This window comes from Aotus nancymaae, unplaced genomic scaffold, assembly GCF_030222135.1.
Source record: "Aotus nancymaae isolate 86718 unplaced genomic scaffold, 86718_ANA_hifiasm-v0.15.2.pri h1tg000029l, whole genome shotgun sequence".
In the NCBI taxonomy this organism is placed as follows: Eukaryota; Metazoa; Chordata; class Mammalia; order Primates; family Aotidae; genus Aotus; species Aotus nancymaae.
The window spans coordinates 15,679,336-15,698,574 of record NW_026988442.1 but is presented as its reverse complement, the minus strand read 5'-3'; the positions used below and the strand labels follow the sequence as shown (position 1 = coordinate 15,698,574).

Here is a 19,239-nt window from a genome sequence, read left to right as displayed (position 1 = left end):
GAAAGTACAGCTGGATCTCCAAAGGAGAGCAAGCTTGGCACTCAGGCGGACCAGCTGCCTCTGACAGGCAGTACTAGGATCAGAGAGACTCAGGTGAGCAGGGAAACTCCCCGGGAGGGAAGAACTGCCAGATGTCACTATCACAAAGACGGTGGCCAAACCAAAGGCTCTTTTCAATTTGGCAACACTAAGACAAAGTAGTTGCTGCTTTTTATCTGATGGAATAAACATCAAAGAAGATATGAGCATTGTAAATCTTTAACCATGGAAGCTCAGGAAGTAAAATTTCCCAGTGAACTCAAATTAGTGAAGTATAACTCACTGTGATATAAGCAAGCTGTTTTGATTATATAAGCCAGTTGATAATTTACCCTGCACTGCTGGAAAAAAACAATCAACACAAGCATCAGCGTGAGAAAAGCTGCAAATAGGTTATGAATCAGTTATGCATAATAGCCTGTGACAAAATCTAATAAATTACACAATTTGCTCTAATTTCAGAACCATAAATCAAAAAAGTAGGTTCTTCCAGAAATAGTACTCAAAAGAAAAAAAGAAGTAATTAAAAATATTATATATGGCCAGGCGCAGCGGCTCATGCCTGTAATTCTAGCACTTTGGGAGGCTGAGGTGGGTAGATCACCTGAGGTCAGGAGTTGAAGACCAGCCTGGCCATCATGGTGAAACCTCATCTTTAAAAAAAAATAAAAAACAGAAAGAAAAAAAGGAAAAAATATTATATATGAATAAAATGTTTATGCTAACTTTTTAATGATGAGAAAATGTTTAGGATATATTAAATTATAAAACAACAAAAAAGGCCAGCACAGTGGCTCACGCCTGTAATCCCAGCACTTCAGGAGGCTAAAGCAGATGGATTACCTGACGTCAGGAGTTTGAGACCAGCCTGACCAACATGGTTAAACCCTGTCTCTACTAAAAATACAAAAAAAATTAGCTGGGCATGGTGGCCAGGGCCTGTAGTCCCAGCTTCTCAGGAGGCCAAGGCAGGAGAATCGCTTGAACCCAGTAGGCGGAGGTCGCGGTGAGCTGAGATCGTGCCATTGCACTCGGGCCTGGGCAACAGAGTGATGCTTTGTCTCAAAAAATAAATAAATAATAAATATTTTTTTTTAAAAAGAGAACAACAAAAAAGACACATAAACACCAAGACTTAAGCAATCATCCCTTTCTCATGAAGGTTTTGCAAACTGGACGATTTTACTTTTGAACCCAAATTTTTAGAGATATGAAAAATTACATTTTCCAGACTTCACAACCTTATCCTAATTTTTGCACATTACAGCCAGAAGGAGCCCTCTGTATGCCCAATAAAGGCCTCCAGTCCAGCCAGTCTAGGCCCTGTGGATCCCTCTATTTGGCAGGTTGTTCCTACATCCAAGCCAAGCTTTGCTCATCCTTCGAATACCACCTCCTTGCACAATGCTTTCACCCTGGTCTCTCAGAAGAATAGATTCTGTCCTGCAAGTACTTCATGGATCCTGTAGTCCTTCCATTTTTATTTGTGTAACAGTTGGTTTTGTTCATTCCTTTTTCTAAAATGTTAAAATAGCCAATGTGCTGCCTTCTTTTTTGTTTTTTTTTTTGTTTTTTTTTTTTTGAGATGAAGTCTCACTCTATCGCCCAGGCTAGAGTGCAGTGGTGCAATTTCGGCTCACTGCAATCTCTGCCTCCCAGGTTCAAGCGATTCTCCTGCCTCAGCCTCTCAAGTACCTGAGATTACAGGTACCTGACACCACACCAGCTAATCTGTGTATTTTTAGTACAGACAGGGTTTCGTCATTTAGGCCAGGCTGTCTCAAACTCCTCACTGAAGGTGATCTGCCCACCTTGGCCTCCCAAAGTGCTGGGATTACAGGCATGAGCCACTGGGTCCAGCCTCGAATGTACCACATTCTTTACTTCTCTTACTTATATTAGTGTACTGTCACATCAAACAAGGGAGCTAGCCTCTCCAAGACTGTTTCCTTATTGTTAAATGGGAATAAGAATACTGATTTCACAAGTCTCCTATATGTTTCCATGAGGTAGTTAAAGATAAAACCCAGTTGTGTTTTTTTTTTTTTGTTTTTTTTTTCTGAGATAGAGTCTTACTCTGTCACCCAGGCTAGAGTGCAGTGGAGTGACCTCGGGTCACTGCAACCTCTACTTCCCAGGTTCAAGCAGTTCTCCCACCTCAGCCTCCCGAGTAGCTAGGATTACAGGTATGTGCCACCACACCCAACTAATTATTTTGTATTTTTAGTAGAGATGGGGTTTCACCCTGTCGGCCAGTCTGGTCTCGAACTTCTGACCTCAGGTGATCTGCCCACTTCGGCTGGGATTACAAGGCATGAGCCACCACACCTGGCCACAAAACGCAGTATTAACAGCAAGGGGTTACTTGAATATTATTTGTCATCATTATTGTCACTCTACCTGCACAAAACAATCAAAGTTATGCATAATCCTAGCCAAGGGACCATGTGTCACTGGTACAATCTGCAAAATTCTAACATCTAACTGCCCTACTTTATTAATCAAACAATGAAGAATTAATGGTAATTAGTAAAAACACAATACGAACATTAAAATTATGCAATCAGCAAAAATATTTTACATTTTAAAACAGGCCAGGTGCAATGGCTAATGCCTGTAATCCCAGCACTTTGGTAGGCCAAAGTGGATGGATAACTTGAGCCCAGGAGTTCAAGACCAGCCTGAGCAACATAGTGAGACCCCATCTCTACAAAAAAATACAAAAATTAGCTGGGTGTGGTAGCATGCAACTGTAGTCTCAGCTATTCAGGAGACTGAGACAGGAGGATCAACTGAACCGAGGAGTTCCCATGCTGCAGTGAGCTATAAAACATCACTGCACTCCAGCTTGGGCAACAGAGTGAGACAGATGCTGTCTCACAAATAAATACATAGGGCCGGGCATGATGGCTCATGCCTGTAACCCCAGCACTTTGGAAGGCCAAGATGGGTGGATCACGAGGTCAAGAGATCGAGACCATCCTGGTCAACACGGCGAAACCCCGTCTCTACTAAAAATACAAAAACTTAGCTGGGCATGGTGGCGCGTGTCTGTAATCCCAGCTCCTCAGGAGGCTGAGGCAGGAGAATTGCCTGAACCCAGGAGGCGGAAGTTGCGGTGAGCTGAGATCGGCCCATTGCACTCCAGCCTGGATAACAAGAGCGAAACTCCATCTCAAAAAAAAAATACAAAAATTAGCCAGGCATGCTAGTGCATGCTTGTAGTCCCAGGTACTCAGAAGGCTAAGGTGGGAGAATCACTTGAACCTGGGGGCGGAGGTTGCTATGAGCCAAGATTGTACCACTGCACTCCAGCCTGAGCAACAGAGTGGAGTGAGACCCTGTCTCAAAAATAAAAATAAACAAAAAGAACTAAGAAATAGAATATGCATCGTATAACTATGCAAAATAAAACTCAAAATATGGCTAAGCACAGTGGTTCATGCGTGTAATCTCAGCACTTTGAGAGGCTGAGGTGGGCAGATCACTTGAGGTCGGAAGTTCAAGACCAGCCTGGCCAACATGGAGAAACCCTAACTCTACTAAAAATACAAAAACTTAGCAGGGTATGATCATGCGTGCCTGTTTTCCCAGCTACTCAGAAGGCTGAGGCATGAAAATTGCTTGAACCTGGAAGCTGGAGGTTGCAGTGAGCTGAGATCATGCCACTGCACTCCAGTCTACTTGACAGAGTGAGACTCAAAATAAAAATAAAACTCAAAATATTATGTGTCTCAAAATAAAAATAAAACTCAAAATATTATGAGCAAAATAGAAAATTACTTATAGGGCTGGGTGCAGTGGCTTAGGACTGTAATCCTAGCACTTTGGGAGGCCGAGGTGGGCAGATCACAAGGTCAGGAGTTTGAGACCAGCCCAGTTAACATAGTGAAACCCCATCTCTACTAAAAATACAAAAATTAGCCGGGCGTGGTGGTATATGCCTATAATCCCAGCTACTCGGGAGGCTGAAGCTGGACAACCACTTGAACCCGGGAGGAAGAGGTTGCAGTGAGCCAACATCGTGCCACTGCACTCCAGCCTGGGTGACAGAGCGAGACTTCATCTCAAAAAAAGCAAAAGAAAAGAAACTAAGTGAGCCACTGGTTATCAAATGGGCCTGCTGGGCCAGAGTCTACATAAATCCCAGTCTCACACACAGGTGTGTATTCCCCTATGGGAGGACAGTTCATTTGGAATATACACAGCAGCAGCTGGTGACACTAGCTAACTGACATCATGCACTCTTAGGGTATTAATAATGGTCACTGTCAACATGAGAGCAGTTACTCTGAGACAGAGAGCAAAAAACATGTAAATTATTATTTAAAAAAAGAAAAAAAAGAGAGAGAAAGAGATGAGGGTCTCCCTATGTTGCCCAGGGCCGATCTCCAACTCCTTGGCTCAAGAGATCCTGCTATCTCAGCCTCCCAGAGTGCTGGGATTACAGAGATGAGCCACCATACCCAGAAGAAAATATTGTAAATTAAATCTTCAAAGATGCTGGTTCAAAAGTGAGGGGGAACTCAATTACTCTTGGAGTACGGTCATCTACTCATACCAATTTATACCTCTGTTAGAAGTAGTATAGGCTGGTCTGAAGGTAGTGAGTTACCTCAATTGATTGTTCAGTCAGTTACAGATCGAACTCCTTGTTCTACTCTTTCCCCCCTTCTCACTACTGCACTTGACTAGTATTAAAAAAAATATTTAAAAAAAAAAACAGTATGAAAATCACGATTTCCAAGTAGTTACTGGTATTATCATTTACATGCTCTGTCCTCTCCCTCCTGTTTAACAGATTATTGTTTGCAGGAATCAAGAAAAACCAGAGAGCTCTCTCCTTGGGCATCCAGGCTAAAAATCTCAAGTGTCACCCTTTGTTCTTGTTGCTCCTAAATTACTACTATACTTTGGTATATGCAGAGAAAAATGGTCCACAAATTTTGCGTTTTCTTTTTTTTGACAGAGTCTCACTCTGTCTCCCAGGCTTGAGTGCAGTGGCACGATCTCGGCTCACTACAACCTCCGTCTCCTGGGTTCAAGCAATTCTCCACCTCAGCCTCCCTAGAGGCTGGGATTATAGGTGCCCACCACCACGCCCAACTAATTTTTGTATTTTTAGTAGAGATGGGGTTTCACCATCTTGGCCAGGCTGGTCTTGAACTCCTGAACTCGTGATTCACCTGACTCGGCCTCTCAAAGTGCTGGGATTACAGGTGTGAGCCACCGCACGCGGCCCACAATTTGCTTTTAATAATGGTAACCACGGACAGGTACAGTGGCTCACACCTGTAATCACAGCAGTTTGAGAAACCAATGTGGGCAAATCACAAACAAGGTCAGGAGTTCGAGACCACCCTGACCAACATGGTGAAACCCCTGTCTCTACTAAAAATACAAAAATTAGCCGGGCATGGTGGCACATGCCTGTATCCCAGTTATTCAAGAGGCTGAGGCAGGAGAATTGCCTGAACCTGGGAGAGGGAGGTTGCAGTGAGCCGAGACTGCGCCACTGCACTCCAGCCCGGGTGACAGAGCGAGACTCAATTTCAAAAAACAATAACAATAATGGCAACCCTAAGCAGTATTTTCTTTATTTATTTTTGGGGGAGGGTGTGGAGATAAACTCTAAAATGTCTCCTAATAATCCCTGCCTCCTGGTATTCATGCTATGATATAATCTCTTCCTCGAGTGCTGGCAGAAGCTGTAACTTCTTTTTTTTCTTTTAATTCAGTCTCCGTAGAGATGTCAAAAATTGCCAAAGCCAACTATGTTGCAAGTTGTCATCGTGGTGTACTGGGAAAGTTTTCAATTATTTCAATAATCATGCCTCAAACCTCATTGGCTACAATACTGCCACTGGGCAAAGCTATAACCTGTCTCTAACAGAAAATGGCAAAGAAGACACTATGTCACTTTTATGATTGTATTACATAAGACTACAGTGTCCATCTTATTAGAAAGCACTCTACCTGGCTGTCTTAGTGAAACAAGCTGCTACATTGTGAGCTATACATGGGGCAAGGAACTGAGTGCATCAGCAAAAAACCAAGCCCCTCAGTCTGACAGCCTACAAAGATTGAATGCCGCCAACCCTCAGGTAAGCCTGGAGCCCTCCCCAGTAGAGTCCTCAGATGAGACTACAGCCTAAGCCACCCCTTGGATTGTAAGCTTGCAGAGGACCTGGCTAAGCTGTGCTTAACTCCTCACCCACAGAAACTTCGGGAAAACAAATGTGTTGTTTTAGCTACCATATTTGTGGTAATACTGCCATACAGCATAGAGCGGGATCAGCAGCCCTCTCATTTTCTATATATACTTGAGTAAGCCTTATACTTTCCCTTTTAGAGTAAGCTTACACTATGTTTATACTAAAAAAAAAAAAAAAAGTTTGTAACTTGTTTTCTGAAAGTTGGCTTAGAAATAAATATCCTATTTAATATTTTGTATGCCCATTGCCAATATCAAATGACCTCACAACTGGATGACTATGATTAGGTGACGATGATGGTGATATTCAGTCTGGCTGGCAATTCTCAGTCTGGCATTCAAGGCCCACGTCACCCCAAGTGGCATCTTGCTTTCCAAACACATCTCCCATTCATCCACAAGGAGGCCTCAGCTCCTGCTCCAACAACTGCTTCATGCTCTCACAGTTCACACCCCTGCTTGGCCTGTGCCCTCTTTCTGCCATTCCTCCCTGGCTCAGCTACATCTTCACTTCCATCCAGACCCAGCTCACTCCATAAACAGGAAGACACCCAGATGGCCCTGGCTCTCAGGGACCACATGCCATCAACTCCTGCCACAAATGACTATCTTCTGTACCTCATCATCTGCACTTACTATCTGCTCCTGGATCCTGTTATTTGTTACTTCTCCAGCCAGAGGAAAAGAGCCACTTCTCATTGTCATGTGTTCCCTCAGGACCAAGGCCAAACACAGGTGGTGTTCTTGTTGGCAATGACACCATGCAGCCCAGTAATCTGATATCTTTTTGACATATATTTCACATACTATAATAAATACAATATTTTTCATGTCTGTGAAGGAATAACTTTCAGCTTGAAGCATCAAAAAGCAATCAAAGGATTAGCTGAGACCAGGTGCAGTGACACCAGTAATTCCAACACTTTGGGAGGGCGAGGCAGGCGGATCACTTGAGGTCAGGAGTTTAACCAGCCTGGTCAAAGTGACAAAATCCCATCTCTACTAAAGATAGAAAAAAAAAAAAAAGCTGGGTGTGCTGGTGGGCACCAGTAATCCCAGCTACTCGGGAGGATGAGGCAAGAGAACTGCTTAAACCCAGGAGATGGAGGTGCAGTGAGGTGAGATTTCACCACTGCACTCCAGCCTGGGCGGTAGAGCAAGACTCTGTCTTAAAAAAAAAAAAAGGCTGGGCATGGTAGCTCACACCTGTAATTCCAGCACTTTGGGAGGCTCAGGTAGGCCAATCACAAGGTCAGGAGTTCAAGACCAGCCTGGCCAATATGGCAAGACTCCATCTCTACTAAAAATTTAAAAATTAGCTGGGCCTGGTGGTGGGCACCTGTAATCCCAGTAAGGAGGCTGAGGCAGGGGAATCTCTTGAACTCAGGAGGTAGACGTTGCAGTGAGCCAAGATCTCACCACTGCACTCCAGCCTGGGTGACAGAGCAGGACTCTGTCTTAAAAAAAAAAAAATTAAATAGCTCTGTATTTACTGATATAATCTCAAGATTATAATTTTTTTGGCATTAAAATAAATAATGATAGAAACAGGTTATAACCCATAGAGGGACGTAAGAATCCATGAGCCCAGGCCGGGCGCGGTGGCTCACGCCTGTAATCCCAGCACTTTGGGAGGCCGAGGCGGGTGGATCACGAGGTCAAGAGATCAAGACCATCCTGGTCAACATGGTGAAACCCCGTCTCTACTAAAAAAATACAAAAAATTAGCTGGGCACGGTGGTGCGTGCCTGTAATCCCAGCTACTCAGGAGGCTGAGGCAGGAGAATCACCTGAACCCAGGAGGCGGAGGTTGCAGCCTGGGTAACAAGAACAAAACTCCATCTCAAAAAAAAAAAAAAAAAAAAAAAAAGAATCCATGAGCCCATGCAGATAAACAAGGAAAGAAGGGAGATAAAGCCTCCTAAGACAGAATATAAACTAACACATATTGAAGGAATGATGAAAGTTAGATATCACCATTTGGCAGCCATCACAGTAAAAATTGTTTCAGGCAAGAAATACCAGTGGATGATAAAATAACGGGTGAAAGTTTGATGAGGAAATGAGATATTTACATAGTCTCAAAGTTTCTCTCACAAGAAACATATTCATCATAAAGGGGGTAATAACAGCTTTATAGTAGAAAAAGCTGGTGGATACTACCCTAGGTAAGTGATAAAAGTTAATGTCACCAGTAAATGAGACAAACGGGTTATCACGTGCCTCCTGATAGAATGCACTTGAAAAGGACACATCATCACTTATGTGGTATTTCTGTGAAAAGTGAATAACCCAAATCAAATTATGAGGATACATCAGAAAAACCCAAATTGAGGGACATCACATTCTTCAGAAATGTAATGTCAAGGTCATAAAAGACAAGAACTGAAGATCTCATTTTTTTTTTTTTTTTTTTTTTTTTTTTTTTTAGACGGAGTCTCGCTCTTGTTACCCAGGCTGGAGTGCAATGGCGCGATCTCGGCTCACCGCAACCTCCGCCTCCTGGGTTCAGGCAATTCTCCTGCCTCAGCCTCCTGAGTAGCTGGGATTACAGGCACGCGCCACCGTGCCCAGCTAATTTTTTTGTATTAATAGAGACGGGGTTTCACAATGTTGACCAGGATGGTCTCGATCTCTCGACCTCGTGATCCACCCGCCTCGACCTCCCAAAGTGCTGGGATTACAGGCTTGAGCCACCGCGCCCGGCCTGAAGATCTCATTTTTTAAAAGAAAAAAAAAAAACAAGCTTATTCCCCTTGTAAAAAAAAAAAAAAAAAAAAAAAAAGCCGAAAACTGAAGATCTTCTACTTCAGTAAAAAAAGTAGAAGACTAAAGATCTGTTTCAGATTAAAGGAGACAAAAGAGGACAGGAGTGGTGGCCCACGCCTGTAATCCCAGCACTTTGGGAGATGGGTGGATCATGAGGTCAGGAGATCAGGACCATCCTGGCCAATATGGTGAAACCCTGTCTCTACTAAAAATACAAAAATTAGCTGGGTGTGGTGGCACCTGCCTGTAATCCCAACTACTCCGGAGGCTAAGGCAAGAGAATTACTTGAACCAGGAAGTCAGAGGTTGCAGGAAATATAACAACTAAATTCAATGTGTGTTCCTGGATTGGATCTTGACCAGAAATAAAAAAAATTTACCCCCATTTTTGCCACAAAGAACATTATTAGAACAACTGGCAAAGTTTTTAAAAGGTCTTGATTTTGATTATATTGTGGAAATGAAAGAGAATGTCCTTGTTTTCAGGAAATACACACTGAAATATTCAGGGCTAAAGGTCTGCAATTTATTTTCAAACAATTCAAAAAAAACACATTAAAAAATCTGGAAGAGAATAAAGCTAACATGGTAAATTGCTAGCAATTGGGCAATCTATATTTCCAACATAGGGTAAGGGAAATCTTTTTGCTATTTTTGCAACTTTTTTATAAATCTGAAATTATTTTTGTCACCTTTTTTCTAAAAAAACACACTACGCAGATATATAAATCTAAATTATTTCAAAATATAAACTTCCTAAAAATATATTCAGGAAAAAATATGCATCTATATATGCAGGAAAACTACTTTGAGGCCACAAATACCCAACTGGAAAGAAAGGAACCACGCTGACATACAGTCCTGGTGAACATTTCAAGGAATGTTACAGTCCCCTGGAATGCACATCTCTGCACTCAGCCCCCCCAAAAATCACTGAGCACTCATTCCACAAGGTGGCAGAGCTGCCCCAAATGCCAGCGTTAGGTTGGAACAGCTAGCTCTAGACTAGATGCGTTGGCCTCCCAGCTCCTCCTCTTGCTACCCAGGAGACTCCTTCACACCAATTTCTCAGATTGGGACTGACTCCATCTCAGTTTAGAAATGCAAAACTGTGGCACCAGCTCAGGAAAGCAATCACTAACCAGTGACTAACACAGCATCCCGGCTTCCAGGGGCCTGGCTGGATGCTTCTGATGATAGTCATGGTCCCGCTCTATTTCCTGCTTACTTACATAATACATTCCTGGTGAATGAGTTCTCAACAACCTCCCTCTCCCCTAGCAATCGTTCTGGATTGTCCTGTACCCACTACTAAACCTGTGTACCAAAAGAAACACCATTCAGTTTCCAGATCAACACATTTTCCATAACTCAAATAATTAAAAAGGCACCACCCAGTCCTGGAGTACTGACATCATTTGTACCACATACTATGCTTCAAATCTAGCCACCCTACTAAGCCTCTTACTCTAAGTGTACACACTGCTTTAATGAGTGCCCTGAGAGCAGAAATTTGCATCACATACTGTGCAATGACCCTAAAGGTAGGGACTCTGTTCATTTCACTTGACTTATATAGCACCCAGCATCTTCTCAGATGGAATTAGGTACTCAGCAGGAAAACAATAGTTACAGACTCTGGGCCAGGCACACTGGCTCACACCTGTAATTCCAGCAATTTGGGAGGCCTAGGCAAGTGGATTGATTGAGCTCAGGATTTCGAGACCAGCCTAGGCAAAATGGCAAAACCTTGTCTCTACAAAAAATACAAAAATTAGCCAGGAGTGATAACGTATGCCTGTGGTCCCAATTATTCAGGAGGCTGAACAGTGAGAGCATCACTGAAGCTCTGGAAGTCAAGACTGCAGTGAGCCATGACAGCATCACTGCATTCCAGCCTGGATGAAAGTGAGATCTTGTCTCAAAAAAAATTAATTTAATTTTACCAACCTCTACAATACTGACCATTAGGAAGTGTGCGACTCTAGCTAAGTCATTCCTTCATGCCAAATATTAGTCTCTTTGTCCGTAAAACAGGGAGAATTAATAGGGAAATGTTAAAAAGAACTTAAATATCTTTCAGCAGGGACTAGGTAAATAAATTATGGAACATCCATACAATGAAATAAAGTATACATAATTGTTTTTGTTTTTCCAGAGATGGGGTCTCTGTCGTCAAGGCTGGAGTGCAATGGTAGGATCATAGCTCTCTGCAACACTGAATTCCCTGGCTTAGAGTGATGCTCCCTTGTCAGCCTCCCAACAGATGTGTGCCACCAAGCCTGGCTAATTTTTTAATTTTTTGTGGAGACAGGGTCTCAATATTATTGTCCATGCTAGTCTTGAACTCTGGGCCCCCACCTTGGCCTCCCAAAGTGGTGGGATTACAGGTGTGAATCACCATACCCAGCCCTATCTCCTTTCACAATTACATATAATTAGGCCGGGCACAGTAGCTCAAGTCTGTAATCCCAGCACTTTGGGAGGCCAAGACAGGCAGATCACCTGAGCTCAGGAGTTGGAGACCAGCCTGGACAACATGGTGAAACACTGTCCCTACTGAAAATACAAAAATTTAACTGGGTGTGGTGGTGTGCGCCTGTAGTCCCAGCTACTCAGGAGGCTGAGGGAGGAGAATTGCTTGAACCCGGGAGGTAGAGGTTGCAGTGAGCCCAGATCACGTCATTGCACTCCAGCCTGGGTGACAGAGCGACACTGCATCTCAACAAAAAAAAAAAGGAAAAGAAAAAATATAATTAGCCAGGCATTGTGGCACACACCTGTAGTCCTAGCTACTCAGGATGCTAAGGCAGAAAGAGGGCTTGAGCCCAGGAGGTCGAGGCTGCAGTGAACTATGATCATGCCACTATACTCTAGCCTGAATGACAGAGCAAAATCCTTCTCAAACAAATAAATGAATGAATACATAGATAAATATTACCCATTACTTTACTAATATATGTCCCAATGGATCTACTTGCTCTGGCTGGGAATAAAAAGTATTCAATAAAAGTGTGCTTGAACAAGGTAGGAGGTAGGAGTGTATCTGCTATGCTGCAGGATAGCAAGGAGGCCATGTAGTTGCAGCAGAATCAACAGGAAGTGAGTCAACAGATGGCCAGAAGAAGCTGGGCCCTGCAGGCCAGTATATGGCCCTGAGGCCCTCATGACCAAATACTAACAGTAGTGAGCCATGGGGCTATGGGAGACAAGAATGCTAGTTGAATTATTCTTGTATATTTCTAGAGTTCTTTTTAAATTTATGAATATTTTTTAAATTACCCAAAAAAAGCATACAGAATTAAGACAGGATGACTGCCATAAAAAGGGTGAAAGGCACAGACTGCTAAAGTCTAAAGAAGGTCCTCGTTTTGAAAGTTATATTGTGGTAATGTAGAAGAATGTCCTTGTCTTTAGAAAATATGATTTTTTTTTTTTTTTGAGATGGAGTCTTGCTCTGTCACCCAGGCTGGAGTGCAGTAGCACTATCTCAGCTCACTGCAACCTTCTCCCGGGTTCAAGAGAGTCTCCTGCCTCAGCCTCTCAAGTAGCTGGGACTACAAGCATGTGTCGTCATGTCTGGCTAATTTTTTTATTTTTGTAGACACGGGGTTTCACTATGCTGGCCAGGATGGTCTCGAACTCCTGACCTTAAGAGATCTGCCTGCCTCAGCCTCCCAAAGTGCTGGAATACAGGCATAAGCCACCGCATCTGATCCAGAAAAAGTACTTTGAAAAATAGAATAAAGCAAATATGGTAAATTGCTAGCAACTGGGGAATTTGGCAAAGGTGTATTCTTTGTACCAATTTTTGACAACATTTCTAATAACGAATTATTTCAAAATAAAAACTTCTTTAAAATATATGCAGTAAAAATACCTTACAGCCAAAAAATAGCTAAATGGAAGGAAAGCACTCCTGCTAATAGGCTATCTCCTATGAATGATCACTCACTTCCCTTCAGAAACAACAGAGGCCAAGAGTGTTTCAAGAAACCCACAATTCTACATTCAGTTAAAAGATCCTTCGAGAATGAAATGAAAGTTAAAGAAAGACAAATTCAAGGCTGGGCACAGTGGTCATGCTTATAATCCTAGCACTTTAGAAGGATGAGGCTAGAGAATCTCTTGAGCCCAGTTAAGTTCGAGATCAACCTCGGCAACACAGTGAGAAATTGTTTTTTTTTTTGTTTTTTTTTTTGCTAAAAGTTAAAGAAAAAGAAAATTAGCTGAGCATGGTGGTACACACCTGTAGTCCCAGCTACTCAAGTGACTGAGGCAGAAGGATCACCTGAGCCCAGGAGATCCAGGCTGCTGTGAGCTGTGATTGTGCCACTGCACGCCAGCCTGGGAAACACAGTGAGACTCTATCTTTAAAAAAAAAAAAAAGTCAAGTTCAAACAAAGAAAAACCAGAAGAATTGGTCATCAGGAAACCTATAAGAAAATCTGAAGAAAATTTCTTATGCTGAAGAGAAATATTCAGGAAGTAATGATGAACACTGGAAATAAGCATGTGTAAATATGACTGTCGCTTTTGCCTTATTGTCTTTAACATACATAATTGTGTAAAGCAAAACTTATAATACTACATCATAAAATGTAAAGCAGGCCAGGCGTGGTGGCTCACATGTATAATCCCAGTACTTTGGGAGGCCAAGGCAAGTAGATCACTTGAGGTCAGGAGTTTAAGACCAGCTTGACCAACATGGTGAAACTCCATCTCTACTAAAAATACAAAAAAAATTAGCCAGGCCTGGTGGCGCATGCCTGTAATCCCAGCTACCTGGGAGGCTGAGGCAGGAGAATTGTTGAATCTGGGAGGCAGAGGTGGCAATATGCCAAGACTGCACCATTGAACTCCAGCCTGGGCAACAAGAGTGAAACGTGTTCTCAAAAAAAATAATAATTAATTTTTTTAAAAAAGAAATTTATAGCATATGTAGTTATAATTCATGTGACAACTACAACATGGGAGAGGTTACTGGAACATTTTTACATAAAAGTGGTTCAATATTAACTTTAAGTGAACTATGAAAAGTTAAGGATATATACCATAATCCATAGAGTAACTGCTTTAAAAATGCTAAGAAATATAGCTAAAAAATAACAGATTAATTAAAATGAAATTCTTAAAAAATCAGTTAACCTAAAGAAAAAAGAAACAAAAGAACAAAACACAAATAAGATAAACAGAAAACCAGCCTGGCCAACATGTTAGACCGAAAACATGTTAGACCAAAACCCAACCATATCAATAATTACATTTAGTCCAGATACGGTGGCTCACACCTGTAATCCCAGCACTTTAGGAGTCTGAGGCAGGCAGATCACAAGGTCAGGAGTTCAAGATCAACCTGGTCAACACAGTGAAACCCCGTCTCTACTAAAAATACAAAGTTAGCTGGGCATAGTGGCGCAGACCTGTAATCCCAGCTACTCGGGAGGCTGAGGCATAAGAATCACTTGAAACCGGGAGACGGAGGTTGCAGTGAGCAGAGATCACACCACTGCACTCCAGCCTAGGCAACAAAGAAAGATGCCATCTTCAAAATACATAAAGCAAAAATGACAAAATTAAAGGGAGAAATGAACAAACCTACAATAACGGAGATTTTAACAACCCTCTTTTACAAATTGACAGAATTAGACAAAAGGGAAAGAAAACCCCACAAAACTCAGTTTATCAGAGAAACACCATCAACTACCTTGATCTAATTCACAGATACAAAACAAACACACAACAACGGTAAAATACATATTCTTTTCAAGTGCATATGGAACATTCACCAGGACAGAGCTTATGCTGGACCATAAATTAAATCTCAACAAATGTAAAAAGATTGAAATCCTACAGAGTATGTTCTCTGATCACAGTAAAATTACATTAGAAATCAATAGCAACATAAAATACTTGAAACTAAAACAACATACTTCTTTATTTGTTGACCAACAACCCATGGTCAACAAATAAATCATAAGATATATTAAATTGAACAAAAACAGAAACGCAACATACCCAAATTTGTAGGATGCTACTAAAGCAGTGCTTAGTAGGAAATTTATAACTTTATTTTTATTTGTATTTATTATTATTATTTTTTTTTTCGAGACAGAGTCTCACTCTGTTACCCAGGCTGGAGTGCAATGGTGCTATCTCAGCTCATTGCAACCTCTGCCTCCCGGGTTCAAGCAATTCTTCTGCCTCAGCTTCCCAAGTAGCTGGGATTACAGGCACCTGCCACCATGCCTGGCTAATTTTTGTATTTTTACTAGAGATGGGGTTTCACCATGTTGGCCAGGCTGGTCTCAAACTCCCGACCTCAGGCAATCCGCCCATCTCAGCCTCCCAAAGTGCTGGGATTACAGGCACGAGCCACTGCACCCAGCCAGAAATTTATAACTTTAAATGCTCATATCAGGAAGAAAGATCTTTTCCTCAGGTAAAGAAAAAAAAAGGAAGATCTAAAATCAATTAGCTGAAGTTCTAGAAAAAGTTGAAGGAAGAAAGATCAAAATAGAAATCAAAGATATTTAAAAAGACATACAATAAAATTAAAGTAAAAGGTCAGTTCTTTAAAAACAAAATAGATAAAGTCCTAGTCATACTAAGAGAGGGAATACAAATTATCAAAATCAGAAATGAAAGGAGCATAACATTAAAATGATAAGGGAATATTATTAATAAAAAGTGAAAAAACATCAACCGAACAGTCAATTTTTTGTTTTTGGTTCACAATTAAAGCATAGGCAAAAGTTTGTGTAAGAAGAGGATTAATTTAACTCTAAATATGAACCTTCCACAGTTGAAATATCTTGTAATTCCACAAGGGGAGAGGTCGGTTCCGTTTTCATAGTGTTTTCTCCCACTGACGGACAGTTCAACTCCAAGTCTGCAGCCCCAGATCCATCCCCAAAGGAGTGGCAAGTCAGCGCAGATGAGACCTGGCCAGCCTCCAAAGCAGACTTCAATTGACCTAGAAGAAAAAAAAAAAGTTTGGAGGAACATATACATGTATGTAATTCTGGAACCGAAAGTCCTACAACAGTCTACGGAAGCCACAGACTTTTTAGAGCAAAGAATTAATCTAAAACATTAAAGTATACATTCACAGGTTCCAGTACATACAGGCTAGCCTGTGAGCTTCTCAAAGAAAGAGAAAGTGAAAGGAGAAATTGCTGGAAGTATAAACACAAAGGCACAAATGAGATGGCAGCAGAGAGAGAAGCAGGGCTCTTCAGTGTACCTCCAGGCCAAAACTGACCCGTAGAAAAGCAAAACCAACCACAAATGCATCCAGAAAGTACGTCTAATGAATAAATCATCAGTGAAGAGCAATACATTATAAAAACACTGCAGCGCATTCAACAGTTTCATTTCAAGACAATTTAATACTTGTGGAAGGCAGAACACAATGACTTAGATTGATTCTCACTAAATAAGCACCAGGTTGGCAAGACGATTCCTGAACAGACTGACTCACCTTTTTCAGATTCCTTGGTACTAGACAACGTGTCTTGCAAAGGATCCGTATCAACCAAATCTGATACAACCAAGTCAGGATCTAGGATCTCATGGGTCCCATTAGTGGACAGCCTGGAGGAACGTCTCCTCGACAAGTCTTTGTCAGTGTTTTCCAAGTAGTTTTTTGACTTTTCCTGGGCTATTAAACCATTAAGAGAGTTGTAGTCAAGAAGAAATAACTCTGCTACTACAGATTTCTGAGCTGGATCTCTCTATAAGGACTTTACAGAGAGACTCCTGGAATGTTAGAGTAGAGATAAAAGGAAATACCCTTTCCTAGTTTACAGTTTTAAGTAAGGGCAAACCCTCCCTGCCAGGATAGAATTTCATTCTTTAAGGATTCATGATCTGAAAACATGTGCCAGGTCATGTCCCAGTCTTGACAACTATGTTCTATTTTGGGGCTTCCCAAATGTACTAACTTCCAAAGTCAATAAGGTTTATAAGAGCCTTACTTAGAGCCATCACAAATCCTTTTTGGAGCCAACAGTGTACTTCTGAAATTTAAATTTATTTATACAAATCAATAAATAGTATTTTATTTTGTATTGTTTTGAGACAGAGTCTCACTCTGTCACTCAGGCTGGAGGGCATGGCACAGTCTTGGCTCACTGCAACCTCCACCTCCCAGGTTCAAGCAATTCTCCTGCCTCAGCCTCCAGAGTAGCTGGGATTTCAGGCGCCCACCACAACGCCCAGCTAATTTTTGTATTTTTAGTAGAGACACGGTTTCACCATGTTGGCTAGGCTAGTCTCAAACTCCTGACCTCAGATGATCCACCTGCCTCAGCCTCCCAAACTGCTGGGATTCCAGGCATGAGCCATGGTACCCGGCTGATAAGTAGCATTTTTTTTTCAATAGAGACGGGGTTTCATCATGTTGGCCAGGCTGGTCTCGAACTCCTGACCTTGTGATCCACCCACCTCAGCCTCCCAAAGTGTTGGGATTACAGGCGTGAGCCACTGCACCCAGCCTAATAAATAGTATTTTTAAAGTTTCACTCTGCATATGTGAAACCCATCCCTTCCTAAGCCATTAAATTTCCAGTGGCATCCAAATCAAATGTAATTTATGGATATGGAGTTGATACCACAGAATTCAAAATTAGCAGTTTGTGTTTTGGGATTTCTTTTTCTTATAGCAAAAACTCCTTCTGATCCAAATGCGTCCCACTCACATTACCTTATGTGACCAGAGACAAACATTGGAGCCTATAGGGAATAGGGGCAGGATGAATAGAGAGGAGGTTGACCCAATGTCAAATTCTAGCCACACATAAACAAACTGGAGACTCACATGAATTTTTGTCAACCCGAGGACGTTTTAATGGGACTTCACATCCTTTTGATATTTTCCGTCTTCTCAATTCCAATGTTATTGGTTGCAAAGTTTGAGAGTTTGAATCCACAGCTACAATGTTTATAAAACCACACAAAAAAAGATATGTAATTTCTTAGTGTTCAATCTGTCATTTTTATATATAAACAAAACATGTGTGTGCATATATATATATATATATATGCAGAAATCACTGCATTATAAACAGAACATCAAAAGGGCATTCTTACTTAAAAGAAAAAGAGTAAAATGAGTAAGAAATTACTTCCTTATAGGAGATGGTGATATCTTGCAATTGACCTCCTGAATCTTTTCTATGATCCAGCTCCAGTTTTCAACCTCTACTTGCTACATTAATTATCTTAGCATTGGGCCTATTTTTTTTTTTTTTTTAGATGGAGTTTCACTCTTGTTGCCCAGGCTGGAGTGCAATGGCACCATCTTGGCTCACCGCAACCTCTGCCTCCCGGGTTCAACCGATTCTCCTACCTCAGCCTCCTAAGTAGCTGGGATTACAAGCATGTGCCACCATGCCTGGCTAATTTTATATTTTTAGTAGAGACAGGGTTTCTCCATGTTGCTCAGGCTGGTCTCAAACTCCCAACCTCAGGTGATCCGCCCGCCTGGGACTCTCAAAGTACTGGGATTACAGGCGTGAGCCACCGTGGCATTGGGCCTACTTTTGAGGGTACAAGTAAAATGTCCAAGAGAATTTTTATTCTTTTTTTTTTTTTTTTTTTAAGAGACAGAGTCTCTCTCTGTCACCCAGGCTGAAGTGCAGTGGCACGATCTCGGCTCACTGCAAACTCCGCCTCCCAGGTTCAGTCGATTCCCCTGCCTCAGTCTCCTGAGTAGCTGAGATTACAGGCACCCGCCACCACATCTGGCTAATTTTTGTATTTTTAGTAGAGTCAGAGCTTCCCCATGTTGGTCAGGCTGATCTTGAACTCCAGACCTTAGGTGATCAGCCGCCTTGGCCTCCAAAAATTCTAGCATTACAGGCATAAGTCACCAGGCCCAGCCGAGAATCTGTATTTTCTTTCTTTCTTTTTCTCTTTTCTTTTTTTTTTTTTGAGGCAGAGTTTTACTCTTCACGCCCAGAATGGAATGCAATGGCGTGATCTCAGCTCACTGCAACCTTCGCCTACCAGGTTCAAATGATTCTCCTGCCTCAGCTTCCCTTGTAGCTGAAATTACAGGCACCCACCACCACACCCAGCTAATTTTTTGTATTTTTAGTAGAGACAGGGTTTCACTATGTTGGCCAGGCTGGTCTCAAACTCCTGACCTCAAGTGATCCGCCCACCTTGGCCTTCTAAAGTGTTAAGATTACAGGCGTGAGCCACACAGCCAG

The 19,239-nt window shown here is 41.9% G+C and overlaps 1 protein-coding gene and 1 non-coding gene across 4 annotated transcripts in view; both read right to left on the bottom strand.

Moving 5' to 3' along the window:
* Positions 1–19,239, bottom strand: part of PHF20 (PHD finger protein 20) — a 168,612-nt gene that overhangs the window by 55,027 nt on the left and 94,346 nt on the right. For 2 of the 3 annotated variants that reach the window (XM_021665827.2, XM_064382354.1), the window contains exons 7-9: positions 17,844–17,957; positions 16,506–16,685; positions 15,819–15,998 (exon numbers count right to left, since the gene is read on the bottom strand). In XM_021665827.2, the coding sequence (XP_021521502.2) occupies positions 15,819–15,998; positions 16,506–16,685; positions 17,844–17,957 (474 nt within the window). The remainder of the gene's footprint in view (positions 1–15,818; positions 15,999–16,505; positions 16,686–17,843; positions 17,958–19,239) is intronic. The other variant, XM_021665829.2, reaches the window with a different exon arrangement.
* On the bottom strand, positions 5,778–5,914 carry LOC135277029 (U4 spliceosomal RNA). The gene has a single exon (XR_010344642.1). It is a non-coding gene; the product is annotated as a U4 spliceosomal RNA (small nuclear RNA).